The following is a 19,986-nucleotide window of genomic DNA, read 5'->3' on the forward strand; positions in this document are numbered from 1 at the left end:
AGTTTTCTAATAAATAGATATTATTTAATACAACAATTTTAATAGTTTAATACTTGAATAGTTTAATAGTTGTTTAATAGTTAAATTTTCATATTTATTTAACTCAAACCATGTTCTCTATAGACTGTTCCATTCCGGGGGTACATGCATATTTATAAAAGTTTCTATTAAAGATTTCTTTGCATTTCGATGTGCTTTTGCTTGGTTTTAACCTTTGTCTTCTCTTCTTGCCATCTTGTAGATTGAACCAATATATTTTATTTCTTCCTGTGGCATTGTTATTATTATTGTTGTTATTGTTGTTTTGTTTTATTGTTGTTACTGTTGTTATTGTTGTGTTGTTGTTGTTGTTGTTAATTAATCCTGTCCCTATCCTGATTCCCAAAATCTTGGCTCGGCTTCCAGCGGGGATACAGACAGGGATGGACTGGGACGGACTGGGATGCACTGGGATAAACTGGGACAGACTGGGACAAACTGGGATGGACTGGGATAAACTGGGATAAACTAACTGGGACAGACTGGGATGGACTGGGACGAACTGGGATAAACTGGGATGGACTGGGACAGACTGGGATGGACTGGGATAAACTGGGACGGACTGGGACGAACTGGGATAAACTGGGACGGACTGGGACGGACTGGGACAGACTGGGATGGACTAGGATAAACTGGGACAGACTGGGACAGACTGGGACAGACTGGGATGGACTGGGGCACAGGCAGGGACAGACTGGGATAAACTGGGATGGACTGGGATAAACTAACTGGGACAGACTGGGATAAACTGGGATAAACTAACTGGGACGGACTGGGATGGACTGGGGCACAGGCAGGGACAGGACTGGGATGGACTGGGATGGACTGGGATAAACTAACTGGGACGGACTGGACAGACTGGGACGGACTGGGATGGACTGGGATAAACTGGGATAAACTGGGGATAAACTGGGACGGACCGGGACAGACTGGGATAAACTGGGATAAACTGGGATAAACTGGGACGGACCGGGACAGACTGGGATAAACTGGATAAACTGGGATAAACTGGGACGGACCGGGACAGACTGGGATAAACTGGGATAAACTGGGATAAACTGGGACGGACCGGGACAGACTGGGATAAACTGGGATAAACTGGGATAAACTGGGACGGAGCGGGGCGCAGGCAGGGGCAGACAGGACCGGCCCCGGTGACCCCGTGCCCACCCCCGTGCCCCCCGCGGCTCCCGGGCCTGGCAGCTCGGGCTGTGCCAGCCGAGGTGACAGCGGCGGGGGACACCTCCCGGTGGCACCGAGCGGCCGGGCTGGCACCGGCCGCCGGTCCCCGCATCCCCGGGGGGCTCCGAGCGGCCCTGGGGGGGGCTCTGGGGGGTTCCCCCCGGGGTGGGGGGGCCGCTCCGGGGGAGGGGGGGTCACCCAAAATGTCACAGGGCAGCGCGCACCCCGCTCGGGTTACCGGGAGCCGCCTCACCGGGCGGGGGCGGGGGGCACTGAGGGGGCCACCGGGGGCACGGCGGTGGCGTTTGGGGGACAGCGCCGGGGACAGGCGGAGCGCGGCGGGGCGGAGCTGCCGGGCAGGGGGGGCACACCGGGGGACACCGCGACAGCGCGGGGGTCACGCCGGTGCCACCGCCGGGCGGAGCCGCCCCCCGCGCTCCCCCCGGGACCCCCCCCCCGCCGCCCCGCGGGCGCGGCCGGACACGCGTGGCCGAGCGGAAGCGTTAAAGGCGCCGGGAGCTCCGCGCTCCGCTCCGCCGCCTTTGTCCCTCCTCCTCCCGCCCGCACCGGCGGCGGCACCGGCGGCCCCGGCGGCCCCGGCGGCCCCATGCACCGGCCCCCGCCGCCGCCGCCGCCGCCGAGCCCCGCACCATGCCCGAGCCGCCGGCCGCGGCGCAGGACGGAGAGCGGCCCCGGCGGGCCCCGGCCGCGGAGGAGCGAGCGGAACCGGCGGCCCCCACCGGAGTGCTGGGGTACGGGGAACCGGGCGGTGCGGCGGTGCGCGGGGGGGGTGCGGGAAGAGGCGGGAGAGCCGAGGGGGGGCACGGGGAGGGTTCGGCGGGGCCGGGATGCGGCTCGCTGCGGATGCGGGCCGGGATGCGGCTCCCCGGGACCGCCGGTGGGGGGGGGGTCGGGGCTGCCGGTGGAGCTCTGAGCATCCCCCCGGTACCGGCACGGCTCCGAGCCCCCCCGCCCGTGGGGGTCCCGCCTCGCGGGGGGGGCTCTGTGGCTCTCTGGTGGTCGCGGCTGATTTTGTGTCACCCCACCCCCCTCCCCCCCCGGACAGCCCCGAGCCCCCCCCCGGGATGGGGCTGGCAGCGGGCTCCGTGTGTCCCCCCCCACCGGTGACATCCCCAGCGCCCCCGGTGTCCCCCCCGCCCCGGGGAGGTGTTTTGCCCCCCCCCAACCCTTGCCAGGCCCGTGTCCCCCCCCCCCAGCACGACAGGGGGGGTGGCGCAGCTCGCAGCCTTTGTGTCGCTGTCCCCACGCTGTCGTTGGGGTCCCCTCCCCCGCGTGGCGCCGGGCCAGGTGACATCCCCCGATCGGTGTCCCCGCGGCGCGGGGCGGGTGGCAGGGCCTGGTGGCAGCCGTGCCACCGAGCGGGGCTCCTGCCGCCGGGGGGGTGACCCACTTCGTGCCCCCCCGGGACACCGCTCGGTCCCGGGCAGCGGCGGCCCCCGCCACGCCGCAGCTCCGGTGACCTTAGCCCGGGAGCCAAGGTGAGCGGCACGGCCGGCGACAAACGGGGACAAGCGGGGGGGACCCGGGGGGTGGCACAGAGCGCGCCAGCCCCGCCGAGCCCTCGGGGCCACTTCGGTGGTGGCACCGCGTGTCGGGAGGGGCTGCGGGGACAGCGGGGTGAGGGTGGCGGTCACCCCCCAAGCCCGGCCAGCCTGGGGGTGCTGGGGACCCCCCATTTCCCGTGACCTTGGGCAGGGAAAGCCCCCCCGGCCCGGGTCTGTGCCCCCGGGGCGGGCATTGCCCCACGCGGGTGGCAGTGCCGCGGGTGCCCGTGGCCGCGGCCGGGCCCCGCAGCCGCTGCCCGCGCCGGGTGGCACCGCTGCGGGCAGGACATAAATAATGCAGGGTGGGTGAGCTCAGCCCGCCGGCGTCACCCGGCTGCCCGGCCGGGGGGGCACGGCCACCGCCGCCAGCGCCCTGTGCCCACCGGGCACCCTGGTAGCCCTGCAGCCTCATATCCCAATGGCCTGGCACCCTAAAACACCGGCACCCTGAAACACCGGCACCCTAAAACACTGGCACCCTAACAGTCTGGCACCCTGGCACCCCAAAACCCCAACACCCAGCTACCCCTGCACTCCAACACCATAATACCCCTGCACCCCAATACCCCAAAACCCGGCTACACCTGTTCCCCAACACCCTGATACCCCAATACCTCAGCCCCCCAGCACCCTGGCACCTTGGCACCCTGCTACCCCCAACACCCAGGCACTCGGGCACCCCAGTACCCCCGTACCCTGATACCCTGACACCCTGGCATCCCATCCCTGTCACCCCAAGAGCCCTGCACTGTAACACCCTGGCACCCTGGTACCCCGACATCCAGACACCCCAACATCCCACCCCCCTGGGGGTACCCCAGCCCCCCAAGACCTCAGCACCCTGGCACCCAATACCTTGATACCCCTGGCATCCCAATACCCTGGCACCCCAACACCCGAGCACCCCTAAACCTCAACTCCCCGGCAGCCTGGCACCCCCTTGCCCCCACACGCTGGCACCCCATCACCCCCTCACCCCAGGGCGGGACACGGCCGTGCCGGACCGGTGCCACGGCGGGGGTGGCAGCCTGGCGCGGTCCCCAGGTGCCACCCGCGGCTCGGGGGCAGCGCAGCCCTTCAGAGCCCAGCAGGGCGCGGAGTTTGGGGGGGTCCCAGCAGAGGTTCCCGGCAGGTGCCCGGGTTTGGGGTGCCTTCCCTGGCATCAGCAGCTCCGGCATTTCCTGTTTTCCCGGGCGGTTTCCGGCACCCCGAGCCCTTCCCAGCCCTGGGGCACCGCGACATCCCCGGCCGAGGAGGGGACACTGAGGCACGAGGGGACACTGAGGCAGGGAAGCGACAAACGGGGTCCCCACGCCACCGGGGACCCCCATCCCTCCGTCCCTGCCAGCCCCCGGGTGGATTTTTTGGGATCCCCCCTTGTCCCCACCCTCCCCGGGAGGCGCTTTGGGGACACCGGGCACGGCGACAGCGCGTCCCAGCGGCGCGGCCACCCCAGGGCGGGGGCAGCGGCCGTGTCCCCTCGGTGCCACCGCGCACCGGGGGTGCTCTGGGGACTGTCCCCAGCCCAGCCCGGCGCGGCGGCGCGGGGCCCGCCGGGTTGCCATGGAGACCGGCTGCTTTTCCCAATCCCCGGCTTTCCTGCGGTTTTCCGTCCCCCGGAGCCCGGCCCCGCCGAGGGGCAGCGGGAGGAGGTGAGAGCCTCTGGGGACGCTCCGAGGGGACATCCCGCGACATTCGGCACCGCCGGCGGGGGCAGGACGCGCTGGCCGCTCCTCCCCGCAGCTGTCGGGGCCGGTTTTGGGAGCTGCCGCGGGAGAAATCCGATGCCGGGGCGGTGGCGCCGCCGTGACCCGTGCCGTGGCCGGGCTGGGGACAGCCCGCGGCCGTCCCGGGGCTCCGGGGCCGTTTGGGATCCGCTCCCCGCGGATTTTGATCCCTTCCCGGCCTCCCCACGGCAGATAAACTCTTCGGGAAGCGGCTGCTCCAGGCCGGGCGCTACATCATGTCCCACAAGGCCTGGATGAAAACGGTGCCCACGGAGAACTGCGACGTGCTCATGACATTCCCGGGTAGGGACGGGCCCGGGAAACCGGGATCGGGATGGGGTGGGCCCGGGAAAACCGGAATCGGGATGTGACCGGGAGAACCGGGACCGGGATGAGGTGGGACCGGGAAAATCGGGATAGGGGTGGGACCGGGAAAACCGGGGTCAGGATGTGACCGGGAGAACCGGGATCGGGATGTGACCGGGAAAACCGGGATTGGGATCGGGTAGAACCGGGAAATCCGGGATCGGGGTAGGGTGGGACTGGGAAAACCGGGATTAGGATATGGTCGGGAAAACTGGGATTGGGATGGGGTGGGACTGAGAAAACCGGGATAGGGATGTGATTGGGGAATCCGGGAGGGGATGTACCCGGGAAAATCTGGGATAGCCGAGGCAGGAGGGGGTGGGGATGGTGGAGAGAGCCCGGGAGGTGGCAGTGGGGATGGGGGATGGGGGATGTGGGGTTGGAGATGGGGGATGGGGGATGTTGGGAAGAACCAGGGATGCGAGGAGGGATGGGGGTGTGGGAAGGGATGGGGAATTTGTGGATGGATGGGGACCAGGATGAGGGACATGGGGGTGGCTGGGGACCGGGATAGGGACACCTGGGGGGATGAGGGCCGGGATAGGGACACCGGGAGAGACAGGCACCGGGACAGGGACACCTGAAGAGATGAGGGCCGGGATAGGGACACATGGCAGGATGGGGACCGGGACAGGGACACCTGGAGAGACAGGCACCGGGACAAGGACAGGGACACCTGGGGGGATGAGGACTGGGACAGGGACACCTGGAGAGACAGGCACCGGGACAAGGACAGGGACGCCTGGGGGGATGAGGACTGGGACAGGGACACCTGGGGTATGGGGACAGGGACAGGGCCGCGGGGCAGGACACGCGCGCCGCTGTCCCCGCAGACAGCACGGATGACCACACACTGCTGTGGCTGCTGAACCACATCCGCCTGGGCATCCCCGAGCTGATCGTGCAGGTGCGGCACCACCGGCACACGCGCGTCTACGCCTTCTTCGTCACCGCCACCTACGAGAGGTGCGTGCCCGTCCCCGCCGCGGCCCCGCCGTGTCCCCGCCGTGTCCCCAACGCTGTCCCCAACGCTGTGGCTGCAGTTTGCTGCGCGGGGCGGACGAGATGGGGCTGCGGAAGCCAGTGAAGGCGGAGTTCGGGGGCGGCATGCGCGGCTTCTCCTGCGAGGAGGATTACATCTACGAGAACATCGAGAACGAGCTCGGCTTCTTCAGCTCCCAGGTGTGGGGTGTGGGGTACGGGGTACGGGGTGTGGGATATAGGGTATGGGGTACAAGGGTACAGGTTGTGGGGTACGGGGTGTGGGGTATGGGGTATGGGGTATGGGTATGGGGTGTGGGGTACGGGGTACGGGGTGTGGGATATAGGGTATGGGGTACAAGGGTACAGGTTGTGGGGTACGGGGTGTGGGGTGTAGGGTGTGGGGTATGAGGTATGGGTGTGGGGTGTGGGGTATGGGTATGGGGTGTGGGGTACGGGGTGTGGGGTGTGGGGTATGGGTATGGGGTGTGGGGTACGGGGTGTGGGGTGTTGGGTGTGGGGTACAGGGTGTGGGGTGTGGGGTATGGGTATGGGGTGTGGGGTATGGGTATGGGGTGTGGGGTACGAGGTGTGGGGTGTGGGGTACAGGGTGTGGGGTACGGGGTGTGGGGTGTGGGGTGTTGCATATAGGGTATGGGGTACAGAGTGTGGGGTGTGGGATATAGGGTATGGGGTACAAGGGTACGGGGTGTGGGGTGTGGGGTATGGGGTGTAGGGTATGGGATAGAGGGTGTGGGGTGTGGGGATGTGGGTTGTGGGATGTGGGGTGTAGGGTATGGGATAGAGGGTATAGGGTACAGGGTGTGGGGTACAGGGTGTGGGGTGTAGGATGTGGGGATATGGGATTAGGGGGATATTGGGTATGGGATACAAGTGTATGGGATTATGGGGATACGGGACATGCGGGTCTGGGAGGGCTGGGTGAGGATCCAGCCACCCCCAGCGCTGGGGACAAGGACGGGGCCAGGGAGGGGCCAGGGCCGGGGACAATGCCGGCGTGTCCCGCGCAGGAGCGGCAGAGCATCATCCGCTACTGGCTGGAGAACCTGCGGGCCAAGCAGGGCGAGTCCCTGCACAACATCCACTTCCTCGAGGGACAGCCCATCAGTGAGTGTGGCACCCGGTGACACTGCCACGGCTCCTGGTGGCACTGCCACTGCGGGGTCACGGCGGGCACAGAGCTCCCACGGGCCGCTGTCCCCATTGTCCCTGTCCCAGCCCCACCACCCCAGGGCCATGCGGGGTGGCGGTGGGGTCCTGGCGGGGGCTGGCCATGTCCCCTCTGTCCCCTCACGATGTGTCCCCACTGTCCCTGACCCCCCTGTCCCCATCCCTGGGGCCGTGTGCTGGGCAGGGATCATGGTGGGCACAGAGCTGTCCCCGCTGTCCCCGCTGTCCCCGCTGTCCCCGCCCCTACTCCCCCCACACCAGGGCCATGCGGGGTGGCAGTGGGGACCCCGGGCCGTGTCCCCGTGTCCCTGACCCCGTGTCCCCGGTGCCAGTCCCGGAGCTGGCGGCACGGGGGGTGATCCAGCAGCTGTTCCCGCTGCACGAGCAGAGGATCCTCAAGCGCCTGATGAAGTCCTGGGTGCAGGCGGTGTGCGAGGCGCAGCCCCTCGGTGAGAGCTGGGGCATTTTTGGGGTCCCAGAGGCTTTGGGGTGACCCCAGAAGGGTTTTTGGGGTCCCATTTTGGGTGACTCCAGCAGGGGTTTTGGATTCACAGCCCCTCGGTGAGCTTTGGGATCACCCCCAAGGGAGTTTGGGGTCCCAGAGGCTTTGGGGTGACCCCAGAAGGGTTTTTGGGGCCCCATTTGGGGTGACTTCCACAGGGGTTTTGGGTTCCCAGCCCCTCAGTGAGCTTTTGGGGGGGGATTTGGGGTCCCAGAGGCTTTGGGGTGATGCCAGCAGGGTTTTTCGGGTCCCATTTGGGGTGATCCCAGCAGGATTTTTGGGCTCCCAGCCCCTCTGTGAGATTTGGGGTGACCCCAGCAGGGTTTTGGGGTCCTGGCCCCGCTGATGTCCCCTGTGCCCCGCGCAGATGACATCTGTGACTATTTTGGGGTGAAGATCGCCATGTACTTCGCCTGGCTGGGCTTCTACACCTCGGCCATGGTGTACCCGGCCGTGTTCGGCTCCATCCTCTACACCTTCACCGACAGCGACCAGGTGGGGCCTCTGGGGTCACGGGGGCTCCCCAACCTTCCTGGAGGCTTGTCATCCCATCTTGGGGCTCCCCCAACCTTCCTGGAGGGTTTTCAACCCCTCTTGGGGTTTCTACCCTTCTGTGAGGGTTTGCAAACTCCTTTAAGAGTTTTCATCCTTCCCTGGGGTTTCCATCCCCTCTCGGGGTTCCCATCCTTCCCTGGGGTTTCCATCACTCCTTGTGGGTTTTTCTTTCCTCCGTGGGGTTCTCATCCCTCCTTGGGGTTTACCGTCTCTCCTTGCAGGTTTCCATCCCTCCTTGTGGGGTTTCCCTCCTTCCCTGAGGGATTCCCTCCCTCTTCCTCCCACTTTTCCCTCAATCCCCCACACCAGCCATTCCCTCTGGGCTGGGGGGGAACTCCCAGCCCCCCAGGGCTGGACGTGGGGGCTGTCGTGGCCGGGAGGGGACCAACCCCGCTGCAGTTGGTGCCGTCTGTCCCCCAGACCAGCCAGGACATCTCCTGCGTGGTCTTCGCCATCTTCAACGTCGTCTGGGCCACGCTGTTCCTGGAGGAGTGGAAGCGCCGCGGCGCCGAGTTCGCCTACAAGTGGGGGACACTGGACACGCCCGCGGAGTCCCTGGAGGAGCCCCGGCCCCAGTTCCGGGTCAGACACCGGGGTGGGGTCCCGTCCTTTGGGAGGGGTTCCAATCCATGAGGGGGTCCCATTCCATGGGGGATTCTGTCCCTTTTGGGGGATCCCATTCCTTGGGAGGGGTCCCATTCCTTGGGGGGATCCCATTCCTTGGGGGGATCCCAATCCACAAGGGGGTCCCATTCCTTGGGAGGATCCCAATCCACAAGGGGGTCCCATTCCTTGGGAGGATCCCAATCCACAAGGGGGTCCCATTCCATGGGGGATTTTGTCCCTTTTGGGGGATCCCATTCTTTCAAAGAGTTCTTATTCCTTGGGGTCTCCATCCCTTCTGGGGTCTCCATCCCTTCTGGGGTCTCCATCCCTTTGGGGGTATCCATCCCTTTAGGGTATCCCATCCCTCGGGAAGGCCCCAGACCCCATCCCTCGGGGGTTCAGCTGCCAGCCCCGGGGTCGGGGGGCTCCCTGGCTCTGGGGGTGCCACGGGCCGTGTCCCCGCAGGGGGTGAAGCGGATCAGCCCCGTGACCAGCGCCGAGGAGTTCTACTACCCGCCCTGGAAGCGCCTCCTGTTCCAGAGCCTCGTCAGCCTCCCCGTGTGCCTCGCCTGCCTCACCCTCGTCTTCCTCCTCATGCTCGGCTGCTTCCAGCTCCAGGTGTGGCCCCATCCCCGCGGGCTGGGCTGGCACCCGCCCCGGGGACAGTCACGGTGGCACTGTCCCTGCTCCTGGTGCTGGTCTTGATTCTGTTCCTGATCCTGATGTGTCCCTGATTTTCTCCCTGTCCCCTGTCCCCTGTCCCTGTCCCCATCCCTGTCCCCATCCCTGTTCCCTGTCCCTGTCCCTGTCCCCGTGTCCCTGTCCATGTCCCTGTCCCCATTCCTCTCCCCATCCCCATCCCTGTCCATGTCCCATCCCTGTTCCCTGTCCCCGTCCCTGTCCCCATGTCCCTGTCCCCATGTCCCTGTCCATGTCCCTGTCCTTGTCCCCATCCCCGTCCCTGTCCCTGTCCCCATCCCCGTCCCTGTCCCTGTCCCCTCAGGAGTTCGTGCTGAGCGTTCAGGAGCTGCCGCGTGTCCTTCGCTTCCTGCCCAAAATCATCCTGGCCGTCATTGTCACCGCCTGCGACGAGCTCTACAAGAAAGTGGCCTTGTGGCTCAATGACATGGGTGCGCTGGGGACCCTGGGGTGGCCCTGGGGTGGCCCTGGGACCCCCCGAGCCCCACTGACCCCCCCGTGCCCTGCAGAGAATTACCGGCTGCAGAGCGCCTACGAGAAACACCTGATCATCAAAATCGTCCTGGTGAGGGGACACGGGGACACTGGGGGGACTGGGGACACGGGGGACGAGGGGGGACACGGAAACACGGAGGGACACTGGGACACTGGGACACTGGGGGACAGGGGGGACTGGGGACATGGGGGACAAGGGGGGACACGGGGGGACTGGAGGAGGCCAGGATCAGGGGACACGGGGGACTTGGGGGGGACTGGAGAGGTCTTGGCAGCTCTTGCTGAGGGGACACAGGGGACACAGGGGACACGGGGCACTGGGGGGGGCTGGAGGGGTCCCAGGGGCTCTCGGTGAGGGACAGAGGGGACCCGAGAGGTCCAGGAGGGACAGAGGGGACCCGAGGGGTCCTGGCAGCTGCAGAGGTGACAGATGGGGCTGGAGACGTCACGGAGGGGACACAGAGGGGACACAGAGGGAAGCAGAAGGTTTCTGCCGGCGCTGAGGGGACACCGAGGTGACCGAGGTGCCACCCCCCTGTCACCGCCAGTTCCAGTTCGTCAATTCCTACCTGAGCCTTTTCTACATCGGATTCTACCTCAAGGACATGGAGCGCCTCAAGGAGGTGAGGGGACCCTGCCAGGGGGGCCGGTGTCCCCAGAGTGTCCCCAGAGTGTCCCCATCACCCCTCCACCACCACCGCGGCCCCCTGGGTGTCCCCGCGTGTCCCCGCCGTGGCGCGGCGGCGCCCAGCGCGGCTCACGGCGCGTCTCTGTGTCCCTGTGTGGTGTCGCCGTGTTGTCCCTTGTGTCCCCTGTGTCCCTTCCGCAGCTCCTGCTCATCCTGTCCCTGTCGCAGAGCCTCGCGCGGCAGCTCCGGGAGGCTCTGCTCCCCTCCATCCTCCTCCACCTCCACCTGTCCCTCATCTTCCTCAGGCGCCTCCTGCGCTTTTGCTGGACCCTGGGAGTATCCAAAGTAGGAGCGTGGGGACAGCCAGGGGACAGCCAGGGGACACGGGAGGGACGCAGGTGTCCCCGACCCCCCCAGGTGTCTCCAACCCCCCCCGGGGTGTCAGCGACGGGCGGGGGTCACAGCAGAGGGGACACTGTGGGGGCGACAGGGAGGGGTGGGGACAGCACAGGAGGGGCAGGGACAGCGTGGGGACACCGTGGGGACAGCAGAGAGGAGCAGGGACACCACAGGAGGAGCAGGGACACCGTGGGGACACCATGGGGACAGCAGAGAGGAGCAGGGACACCACAGGAGGAGTAGGGACACCACAGGAGGAGCAGGGACAGCGTGGGGACAGCAGAGAGGAGCAGGGACACCACAGGAGGAGCAAGGACACCGTGGGGACAGCAGAGAAGAGCAGGGACACCACAGGAGGAGCAGGGACAGCGTGGGGACACCGTGGGGACAGCAGAGAGGACCAAGGACACCACAGGAGGAGCAGGAACCCCGCGGGGCCAGGCCGTGGGGACATCCCCCATGAGCGGGGGGGTGTGACACCGTGGCCACCGTGTCCCCACAGATGCTGGCCACGCTGCTGATCACGCGGCAGTTCCTGCAGAACGTGCGGGAGGTGTCGCAGCCCCACCTGTACCGGCGCCTCCGCCGCGGCGACCTCAGCGTGCGCAGCCTGCGGCAGCTCGCCCACGCGCTGCTCTGCCTGCTCGCCCCGCGGCGACCCCCGCAGGCCCCCCCGGAGGGGCCGCGCGGCGAGAAGAAATGTCTGAACGGGGGCTGCGGGGTGCCCGAGGAGGAGGAGGAGGAGGAGGAAGAGCGGCGCGGCTCGGACTCGGAGGAGGAGAGCGCGCTGGACTGCGGGCTGAAGCTGAAGAAGGTGAGCTTCATCGAGCGTGGCGAGCGGCGAGCGGAGCCCGCTGGCCCCGAGGACGAGCCCTTCCTCGAGGAGGGCAGCCCCACCATGGTGGAGAAGGGCATGGACCCCGCGGCCGTGTTCGAGCTGTGCGAGGAGGAGGAGGAGGCCGAAGCGCAGCCCGGCAGCCCCGGCAGGGCGGCGGAGCCGGCGGTGCTGGCGAGGAGGAGGAGGAGGGAGGAGGAGGAGGGCGAGGAGGAAGGGAGGAAGCGCAACCGCGCCTCGTGGATTGACCCCCCCGAGGAGGATTACTCCACGCAGCTGACGCAGGCCGAGGTGGAGAGCTGCATGAAGAAGTACGAGGTGGGTGGCTTTTGTCCCCTTTGTCCCCCTTGTCCCTGCACCTGCTGGGCTCCCCAAGGTGTTCCTGGGGCTCTCTGAGGTGTCCCCGTGGCCATCAGGACCCGAGGTGTCCCCAGGGCTTGTGGCCTTCCCAAGGTGTCCCCACGGCCATCAGGACCTGCGGTGTCCCATGGCTTCCCTGAGGTGTCCCTGAGGCTGGTGGCCTCCTCGAAGTGTCCCTGGACCTGTTGGCCTTCCCAAGGTGTCCCCGTGGCCATCTGGATGCCCAAGGTGTCCCATGGGCTCCCTGCGGTGTCCCCGTGTCTGGTGGCCTCGCAGAGTGTCCCTTCCCGAGGTGTGCCATCAGGACCTGCCCTGGAACTCCTCCCGACCTGGGCCGTGTCCCCGCTGTCCCCTCAGGACACCTTCCAGGACTACCAGGAGATGTTCATCCAGTTTGGCTACGTGGTGCTCTTCTCCTCGGCCTTCCCGCTGGCCGCCGCCTGCGCCCTGGTCAACAACGTCATCGAGATCCGCAGCGACGCCTTCAAGCTCTGCACGGGGCTGCAGAGACCCTTCGGCCAGCGCGTGCCCAGCATCGGCCACTGGCAGGTGGGGACAGGGGACAGCGGGGGCACGGGGACAGCAGGGACACGAGGACAGCGGGGACAGTGGGGACACAGGGACACGGGGACAGTGGGGACAGTGGGGACATAGGGACACAGGGACATTGGGGACAGCAGGGGCATGGGGACAGCAGGGACACGGGGACAGCAGGGACACAGGGACAGCGGGACATTGGGGACAGCAGGGGCATGGGACAGCAGGGACATGGGGACAGCAGGGACATAGGGACAGCGGGACATTGGGGACAGCAGGGGCATGGGGACAGCAGGGACACGGGGACAGCGGGGACAGTGGGGACACAGGGACAGCAGGGACACGGGGACAGTGGGGACACAGGGACAGCGGGACATTGGGGACAGCAGGGACATGGGGACAGCAGGGACATGGGGACAGTGGAGACATAGGGACAGGGGGACATTGGGGACAGCAGGGACATGGGGACAGTGGGGACACAGGGACAGCGGGGACACGGAGACAGTGGGAACACGGGGACATTCGGGACAGCAGGGATACGGGGACAGCAGGGACAGTGGGGACACAGGGACACAGGGACATTGGGGAGAGCAGGGGCATGGGGACAGCAGGGACATGGGGACAGTGGGGACACGGGGACACCAGGGTCACAGGGACACAGGGGGGACACAGGGACACAGGGGGGGCACGGGGACAGCAGGGGCATGGGGACAGCAGGGACATGGGGACAGTGGGGACACAGGGACAGGGGGACATTGGGGACAGCAGGGGCATGGGGACAGTGGGGACACAGGGACAGCGGGGACACGGAGACAGTGGGAACACGGGGACATTGGGGACAGCAGGGATACGGGGACAGCAGGGACAGTGGGGACACAGGAACACGGGGACACTGGGGAGAGCAGGGGCATGGGGACAGCAGGGACATGGGGACAGCAGGGACAGTGGAGACAGCAGGGACATGGGGACACAGCAGGGTCACAGGGACACAGTGGGGACACAGGGACACAGCGGGGTCACAGGGACACAGTGGGATCACAGGGACACAGGGGGGACACGGGGACAGCAGGGGCATGGGGACAGCGGGGACAGGAGGACACAGCGGGGACACGGGGGACACGGGGACAGCAGCACACCAGGCACCCAGGGACAGCGGGACAGCGGGCACACCGGGACACGGGGACAGCGGGCACGCGGGCACCCCGCGGACACCAGGGACACGGGGGACACAAGGACAGCAGGCCCAGAGGGGACACGGGGACACCAGGGACACGGGGGACACAAGGACAGCAGGCCCAGAGGGGACACGGGGACATTGGGGACACCAGGGACACGGGGACACGGGCACCCCGGGCACGCGGACCCGCCCGTCCCCGCTGCTCTCGGTGGCGCGGTGGCGCTGGCACAGAGGTGACGTTTAAGGGACGCTGCTGCCCAAAAACCCGAGCGGGGACAGCGCTGAGAGCTGACGGGGTTAAAGCGCAGAAAACGCCCCGCAGCGCCAGCACAGAGCACTGCTCCCCTGAATAAACGAAAAAAATACCCTAAAAATAATAAACCAACGAAAATTTTAAATTTTATTTCCTTACATTATCAGTTAAAAACATAAAAATATAATTGCTGAATATAATTGTTAAATACAATTACTGAATATAATTAAATATAATTATTTAATATTGCTATGTGTTATCAAATATATTATTTTAAGCTATTAAATATATTATTATAATATAATTATATATTAATAATATGTTATTATAATATAATAATATATTATTAAATATTTATTAAATAAAATAGTATTTGCTATATATTATTAATTATATTAAATATTATTAATTATATAATATATTATTTATTATATTATATATTATTAATCATTCTTATTAAATGTTATTATCGTTAAATAATATCGTTAACTATTATTATTAAATATTATAGTTATTTAAATTTTATTCTAATTCTTATTACTCTTTCTATTAATTACTATTTATATGTAAATATTTAACGTATATATTCATATTTAAATTTTAATCTCTATTTAAACTTCTTTTAATTACCACTAAAAACATTTTTCTTTACGGCCTTTTCAACCTTTAAAGCCGCTTTACCTTTCTCCTAACCCCACCTCAGAAAAAAAAAAAAAAAAAAAAATTAAAAAAAACCTCCTAATTAATGCACGAATAATGAAGCCCCACTGAACCCCGCGGCACCAATTCGCACGTGGGTTGAAAGCCGGGCGTGTTGCAGAAGGTGATGGAGGCCATGGGCGTGCTGGCCATCGTGGTGAACTGCTACCTGCTGGCGCAGTGCGGGCAGCTGCAGCGCCTCTTCCCCTGGCTCAGCCCCGAGGGCGCCATCGTCTCCGTGGTGGTGCTGGAGGTACCGGCGGCGCCGGGGCTGGGGTCCCCCCGGGGTCCCCCCGGGGTCTGGGGTCCCCACTTGGGTCAGTGGGGTTGGGGTCACCCCGGGGTCTGGAGTCGGCGAGACTGGGGTCCCCCTGGGGTCTGGGGTCCCTACTTGGGTCGGTGGGGTTGGGGTCACCACGGGGGTCTGGGGTCAGCAGGATTGGGGTACTCCCGGGGTCTGGGATCTCCAGTTGGGTCGGTGGGGTTGGGGTCACCCCGGGGTCTGGAGTCGGCGAGACTGGGGTCACCCCCGGGTCTGGGATCTCCACTTGGGTCGGTGGGTTTGGGGTCACCACGGGGGTTTGGGGTCAGCGGGATTGGGGTACCCCCGGGGTCTGGAGTTGGCGAGACTGGGGTCACCCCGGGGTCTGGGGTCCCCACTTGGGTCGGTGGGTTTGGGGTCACCACGGGGGTTTGGGGTCAGCGGGATTGGGGTACCCCCGGGGTCTGGAGTTGGCGAGACTGGGGTCCCCCCGGGGTCTGGGGTCTCCACTTGGGTCGGTGGGGTTGGGGTCACCACGGGGGTCTGGGGTCCCCAGTTGGGTCAGCGGGGTTGGGGTCACCACGGGGGTCTGGGGTCAGCGGGATTGGGGTCCCCCCGGGGTCTGGGATCTCCAGTTGGGTTGGTGGGGTTGGGGTCACCACGGGGTCCCCCCGGGGTCTGGGGTCCCCAGTTGGGTCGGTGGGGTTGGGGTCCCCCCGGGGTCTGGGGTCAGCAGGATTGGGATCACCCTGGGGTCTGGGGTCGGCGAGACTGGGGTCCCCAATTGGGTCGGTGGGTTTGGGGTCACCCTGGGGTCACCCCGGGGTCTGGGGTCCCCAGTTGGGTCAGCGGGATTGGGGTCTGGGGTCGGCGAGACTGGGGTCACCACACGGTTCCCCCGGGGTCTGGGGTCCCCAGTTGGGTCGGTGGGGTTGGGGTCACCACGGGGTCCCCTGGGGGTCTGGGGACCCCAATTGGGTCAGCAGGATTGGGGTCACCCTGTGGATCTGGGGTCGCTGGGATTGGGGTCACCCTGTGGATCTGGGGTCGCTGGGATTGGGGTCACCATGGGGGTCTGGGGTCACTGGGATTGGGGTCACCATGGGGGTCTGGGGTCGCTGGGATTAGGGTCACCACGGGGTCTGGGGTCCCCACTTGGGTCGGCGGGATTGGGGTCCCCCCAGGGGTCTGGGGTCTGCAGTTGGGTCTGTGGGGTTGGGGTCACCCTGGGGTCACCCCAGAGGTCTGGGGTCCCCAATTGGGTCAGCGGGGTTAGGGTCACCCCGGGGTCTGCGGTCAGGAGGATTGGGGTCACCACAGGGGTCTGGGGTCCCCAGTTGGGTCGGTGGGGTTGGGGTCCCTAATTGGGTGGGAAAGGATGGGATTTTGGGAATGCTGAGGTGTGTCCCCGTGTCCCCGTGTCCCCAGCACTTCGCCCTGCTCCTGAAGTACGTCATCCAGGTGGCCATTCCCGACATCCCCGCCTGGGTGGCCGAGGAGATGGCCAAGCTGGAATACCAGCGCCGCGAGGCCTTCAAGGTGGGTCCTGACGGGATGGCGTCCCCAGGGGTCCCCAGGGCATCCCCAGGGGTCCCCAGGGCATCCCCAAGGGTCTCCAGGGGTCCCCAAAGTGTCCCAGGACCACTGGGCTCCCTGAGGTGTCCCCATGGCCAGTGGCCTTCCTGGGGTGTCCCCACGCCCAGTGTCCCCTCGATGTCCCCTGGCCATGCCCCATGCCTGGTGTCCCCTCACTGTCCCCTGGTCGTGCCCCATGCCCGGTGTCCCCTCGATGTCCCCTGTCTCTGTCCCCTCGATGTCCCCTGTCTCTGTCCCCTCGATGTCCCCTGGTCATGCTCCACACCCGGTGTCCCCTGTCTCTGTCCCCTGTCTCTGTCCCCTCGATGTCCCCTGTCTCTGTCCCGTGTCTGTGACCCCTCGGTGTCCCCGGGCCGCGCCCCACGCCCGGTGTCCCCTCGATGTCCCCGTCGCTGTCCCCAGAAGCACGAGCGGCAGGCCCAGCACCACTTCCAGCAGCAGCAGCGCCGCAAGCGCGAGGAGGAGGAGCGGCAGCGCCACGCCGAGCTCCAGGCGCGCCGCGAGCGCGACCCCGGCCGCGACGAGGCCACCAAGGCCGAGGCCACCGGGCAGGACCCGGCGCACGACAAGGGCCCGGCCAAAGGGAAAAGCTCCGGCGGCTCCTCCGCGCACGGCCCCGACAAACCCAAGCGGCCCAGCTCGCTGCTGGCCACCAACAACGTGATGAAGCTGAAGCAGATCATCCCCCTGCAGGGCAAGTTCCTGTCCGGGGGCGCCGCCGCGGCCGGCACCGCCGCCGCCAGGTCGCCGCAGTCGCCGACGGGCAGCGAGAACAAACTGCCGGGATTCCTGAGCTTCAAATTCCTCAAATCGCCCGAGACTAAGCGGGACGCGGGCACCGAGAAGGTGCAGTCGCCCACCAAGCCCTTCAACCCCGGCAAGCTCTTCAATTTCGGCAAGTCCGAAGGGCTCGGGGCCAACGGGGGCGCGGCCGGCGCGTCCCCGCAGCCCCGGGCGGGGCCCTCGGCGGACGCGGGGCCCGGGAAGTCGCATCTCAACGAGGAAGGGGCGCGGGAGGAAGCGGAGAACCGGGCGGAGGAGGAGGGCGGCGGTGGCCGGCTCTGACCGGGGGCTCCGGGGGTTCCGGGGGGTCGGGAGGAGCCGGGCGGGGGAGGAGAGCGGCGGTACCCGGCTCTGACCGGGGCTCCGGGAGCTCCGGGGGCACGGGGAGCCGGAGAACCGAGAGGAGGAGGAGGAGGAGGGCGGCGGTGCCCGGTTCTGAGCGGGGCTCCGGCGGTTCCGGCGGTTCCGAGAGCCGCCCGGTCCCTGCTGCGGGCGGCCGTGGCCGTCGGGAGCCTCTCGCCGCCGCTCGCCCGCGGGGCCGGCCCGGGCCCGGGGGCCGCCAGCGCCGCGCTGCGCTCCGGTGCTCTGTGCTGTGTCCCGCCGTGTCCCCCCGGGCCCCCGGGCTGTGTCCCCCCGGGTCCCCCCGGCCCCGCCGCGCGGAGCCGCCGCCACCGCCCCGGGGCCCGCGGGGGGACAGCGGGGGAGGCCTGAGAGCGGCGAGGCGGCGAAATCCCGGTACCGGGGGCACGGCGCGAGTTATCCCGGTGCGGCTGGAACATCCCGGTGCAACTGGAGCATCCTGAAACCTCCCAGGCTCACCGGAGGGAGTTCTCCCGGTTTCCATGGACACCGGGGGCCGTTATCCCGGTTTATTGGAGCATCCCGGTTTTCCATGAGCACCAGGGGCAGTTATCCCGGTTTCCGTGGACACCGGGGGCAGTTATCCCGGTTTTTTGGAGCATCCCAAACTCTCCCGCACTCCCAGTTTACCCCAGAGACGCCGCGCTCCAGCCTTTGGATCCTCCGGGAGCCACATCCCGCTCCTGGAATTCCTGGAATTCCCGGAAGCCCGGGATCCCCGGGACGAGCCCGATTCAGCCGTGCCTCAACCCTGCTCCGCCCGCTCCCCCCGCCTGGATCCCGGATCCCAAATCCCCGAGGGTATTTCCCAGGAGTTTCGCAGCCGGGAATGGGGGCGCGTTTCCCGGGAATGCCGTGCATGGGCAGCGTTTCTTGCACTAAATCCCAACCCCGATCCCGCCGCCGGTGCCGCTTCTCCCAAATCCCAAATCCCAGCGGGACATTCCCGGCTCCAGCTCCGAATTCCCTGGAATTCTGTCGCAATAAGGGGCGGGACAAGGAGGGGACACGGGGAGGGACAATGGGGGAGGGGGTGGGAGCCGCTTCGCTGCTGCCGCGGGAAGGAATTCCGGGATTCCCGGGATTCCCTGGACCGCCTTTTCCAGCGGGATCCCTGCTGGGAATGCGCTCCCGGGAATGGGAATGCGCTCCCTCCTTTCCCTGCTTCGCTTCGCGGGGTTGGTGGCACTTGGGGACATCCATTCCCAAAGGGAAAAATCTGGGAAAAGAGGAAAAAACTGGGAAAAGGGAGGGGGGTGGTCCCGAGTCTCCTCCTGTCCCCTCTTCCCAAAAATCAGGTTGGAATTTTTTTGGGGTTTTTTTCCCCCCTCCTCTTTCGGAGAATCCGTGGAATTTTGAAGAATCCATGGAATTTCAAAGAATCCATGGAATCTGGGGGTTTGGGTTTTTTTTGGGAAGTGGGATCCCAAATCGAAGCCATTTTCCAGAACAATAAGGGCGGGAAGATCCGGGATTCCCAAGGGAAAGGCTCCGTGTTCCCGCACGGGGGTGGGAAAAATCCCGGTGGGATCGGGGAGATTTGGGATCGCGGAGGGAGATCTGGGAATGTGGGAACTGGGGATGGAGATTTGGGAAGGGAAATTTGGGAACTGAGGATGGAGACTGGGATTAGGGATGGAGTTTGGGAATGGGGATGGAGAATTGGGAACTGGGGACAGATTTTGAGATGGGAGATTGAGATTTGGGATTGAGGATGAAGTTTGGGAACTAGGGTGAAACTTTGGGATTGGGGATAGGGATTTAGGAATTGGGGATGGAGATTTGGGATTGGTAATGGAATTTGGGAAATGGGGATGGGGATTTGGAATTGGGGATGGAACTTTTGGATTAGGGATGGAGATTTGGAATTGGGAATGGAATTTAGGAATTGGGGATGGAGATTTGGGATTGGGGATGGGGATTTGGGGTTGGGGATGGAGTTTGGGAATTGGGGATGGAGATTTGGGATTGGGGACAGGGATTTGGGAACGTGGGTGCAGGAGGATCCCAATCCCCCCCCACCTGCCCTGGCCTGGAATATCCCGGAGAGCAAATCCTGGGAAAGGGAGCCCTGAAAACGTTGGGAATTCTGGGAAACCGAGACCCCAAAATTCCAGGAGGCTCCAGCTCCTCTTCCCTCCCTCATCCCAGGTTTTCCCCCTCTGCCCATCCCAAAAACCCCCGGGAAT

At 64.9% G+C, this 19,986-nt stretch overlaps 1 protein-coding gene across 7 annotated transcripts; it reads left to right on the top strand.

The window, feature by feature from the left end:
* Nucleotides 1-1,809: 1,809 nt before the first annotated feature.
* On the top strand, nucleotides 1,810-17,816 carry ANO8 (anoctamin 8). 7 transcript variants are annotated; one of them, XM_068173913.1, is made up of 18 exons: nucleotides 1,810-1,971; nucleotides 4,705-4,816; nucleotides 5,713-5,845; nucleotides 5,923-6,061; nucleotides 6,892-6,988; nucleotides 7,384-7,500; nucleotides 7,921-8,048; nucleotides 8,508-8,690; nucleotides 9,180-9,332; nucleotides 9,718-9,844; nucleotides 9,923-9,978; nucleotides 10,457-10,531; nucleotides 10,738-10,881; nucleotides 11,438-12,088; nucleotides 12,488-12,679; nucleotides 14,918-15,049; nucleotides 16,487-16,597; nucleotides 17,060-17,816. In XM_068173913.1, the coding sequence occupies exons 1-18, from the start codon at nucleotides 1,873-1,875 to the stop codon at nucleotides 17,717-17,719; spliced, it is 3,309 nt and encodes a 1,102-aa protein (XP_068030014.1). In that variant the 5' UTR covers nucleotides 1,810-1,872; the 3' UTR covers nucleotides 17,720-17,816. The 7 variants fall into 7 exon arrangements, with proteins under 7 accessions (XP_068030014.1, XP_068030015.1, XP_068030013.1 ...); XM_068173914.1 differs by having other exon boundaries at nucleotides 14,921-15,049; nucleotides 17,057-17,816; XM_068173912.1 differs by having other exon boundaries at nucleotides 1,811-1,971; nucleotides 17,057-17,816.
* Nucleotides 17,817-19,986: the final 2,170 nt, after the last annotated feature.

The sequence above is a fragment of the Anomalospiza imberbis genome, chromosome 27 (assembly GCF_031753505.1).
Source record: "Anomalospiza imberbis isolate Cuckoo-Finch-1a 21T00152 chromosome 27, ASM3175350v1, whole genome shotgun sequence".
Classification (NCBI taxonomy): Eukaryota; Metazoa; Chordata; class Aves; order Passeriformes; family Viduidae; genus Anomalospiza; species Anomalospiza imberbis.

What these genes read in the sequence shown, in the direction of transcription:
- ANO8 (XM_068173912.1), top strand. Translation starts at nt 1,873, where the DNA reads ATGCCCGAGCCGCCGGCCGCGGCGCAGGACGGAGAGCGGCCCCGGCGG. An exon ending in GTGCGAGGCGCAGCCCCTCG is followed by an intron (nt 7,501 to 7,920) that starts GTGAGAGCTGGG and finishes TGCCCCGCGCAG; the next exon opens with ATGACATCTGTGACTATTTT. An exon ending in GGACCCTGGGAGTATCCAAA is followed by an intron (nt 10,882 to 11,437) that starts GTAGGAGCGTGG and finishes GTGTCCCCACAG; the next exon opens with ATGCTGGCCACGCTGCTGAT.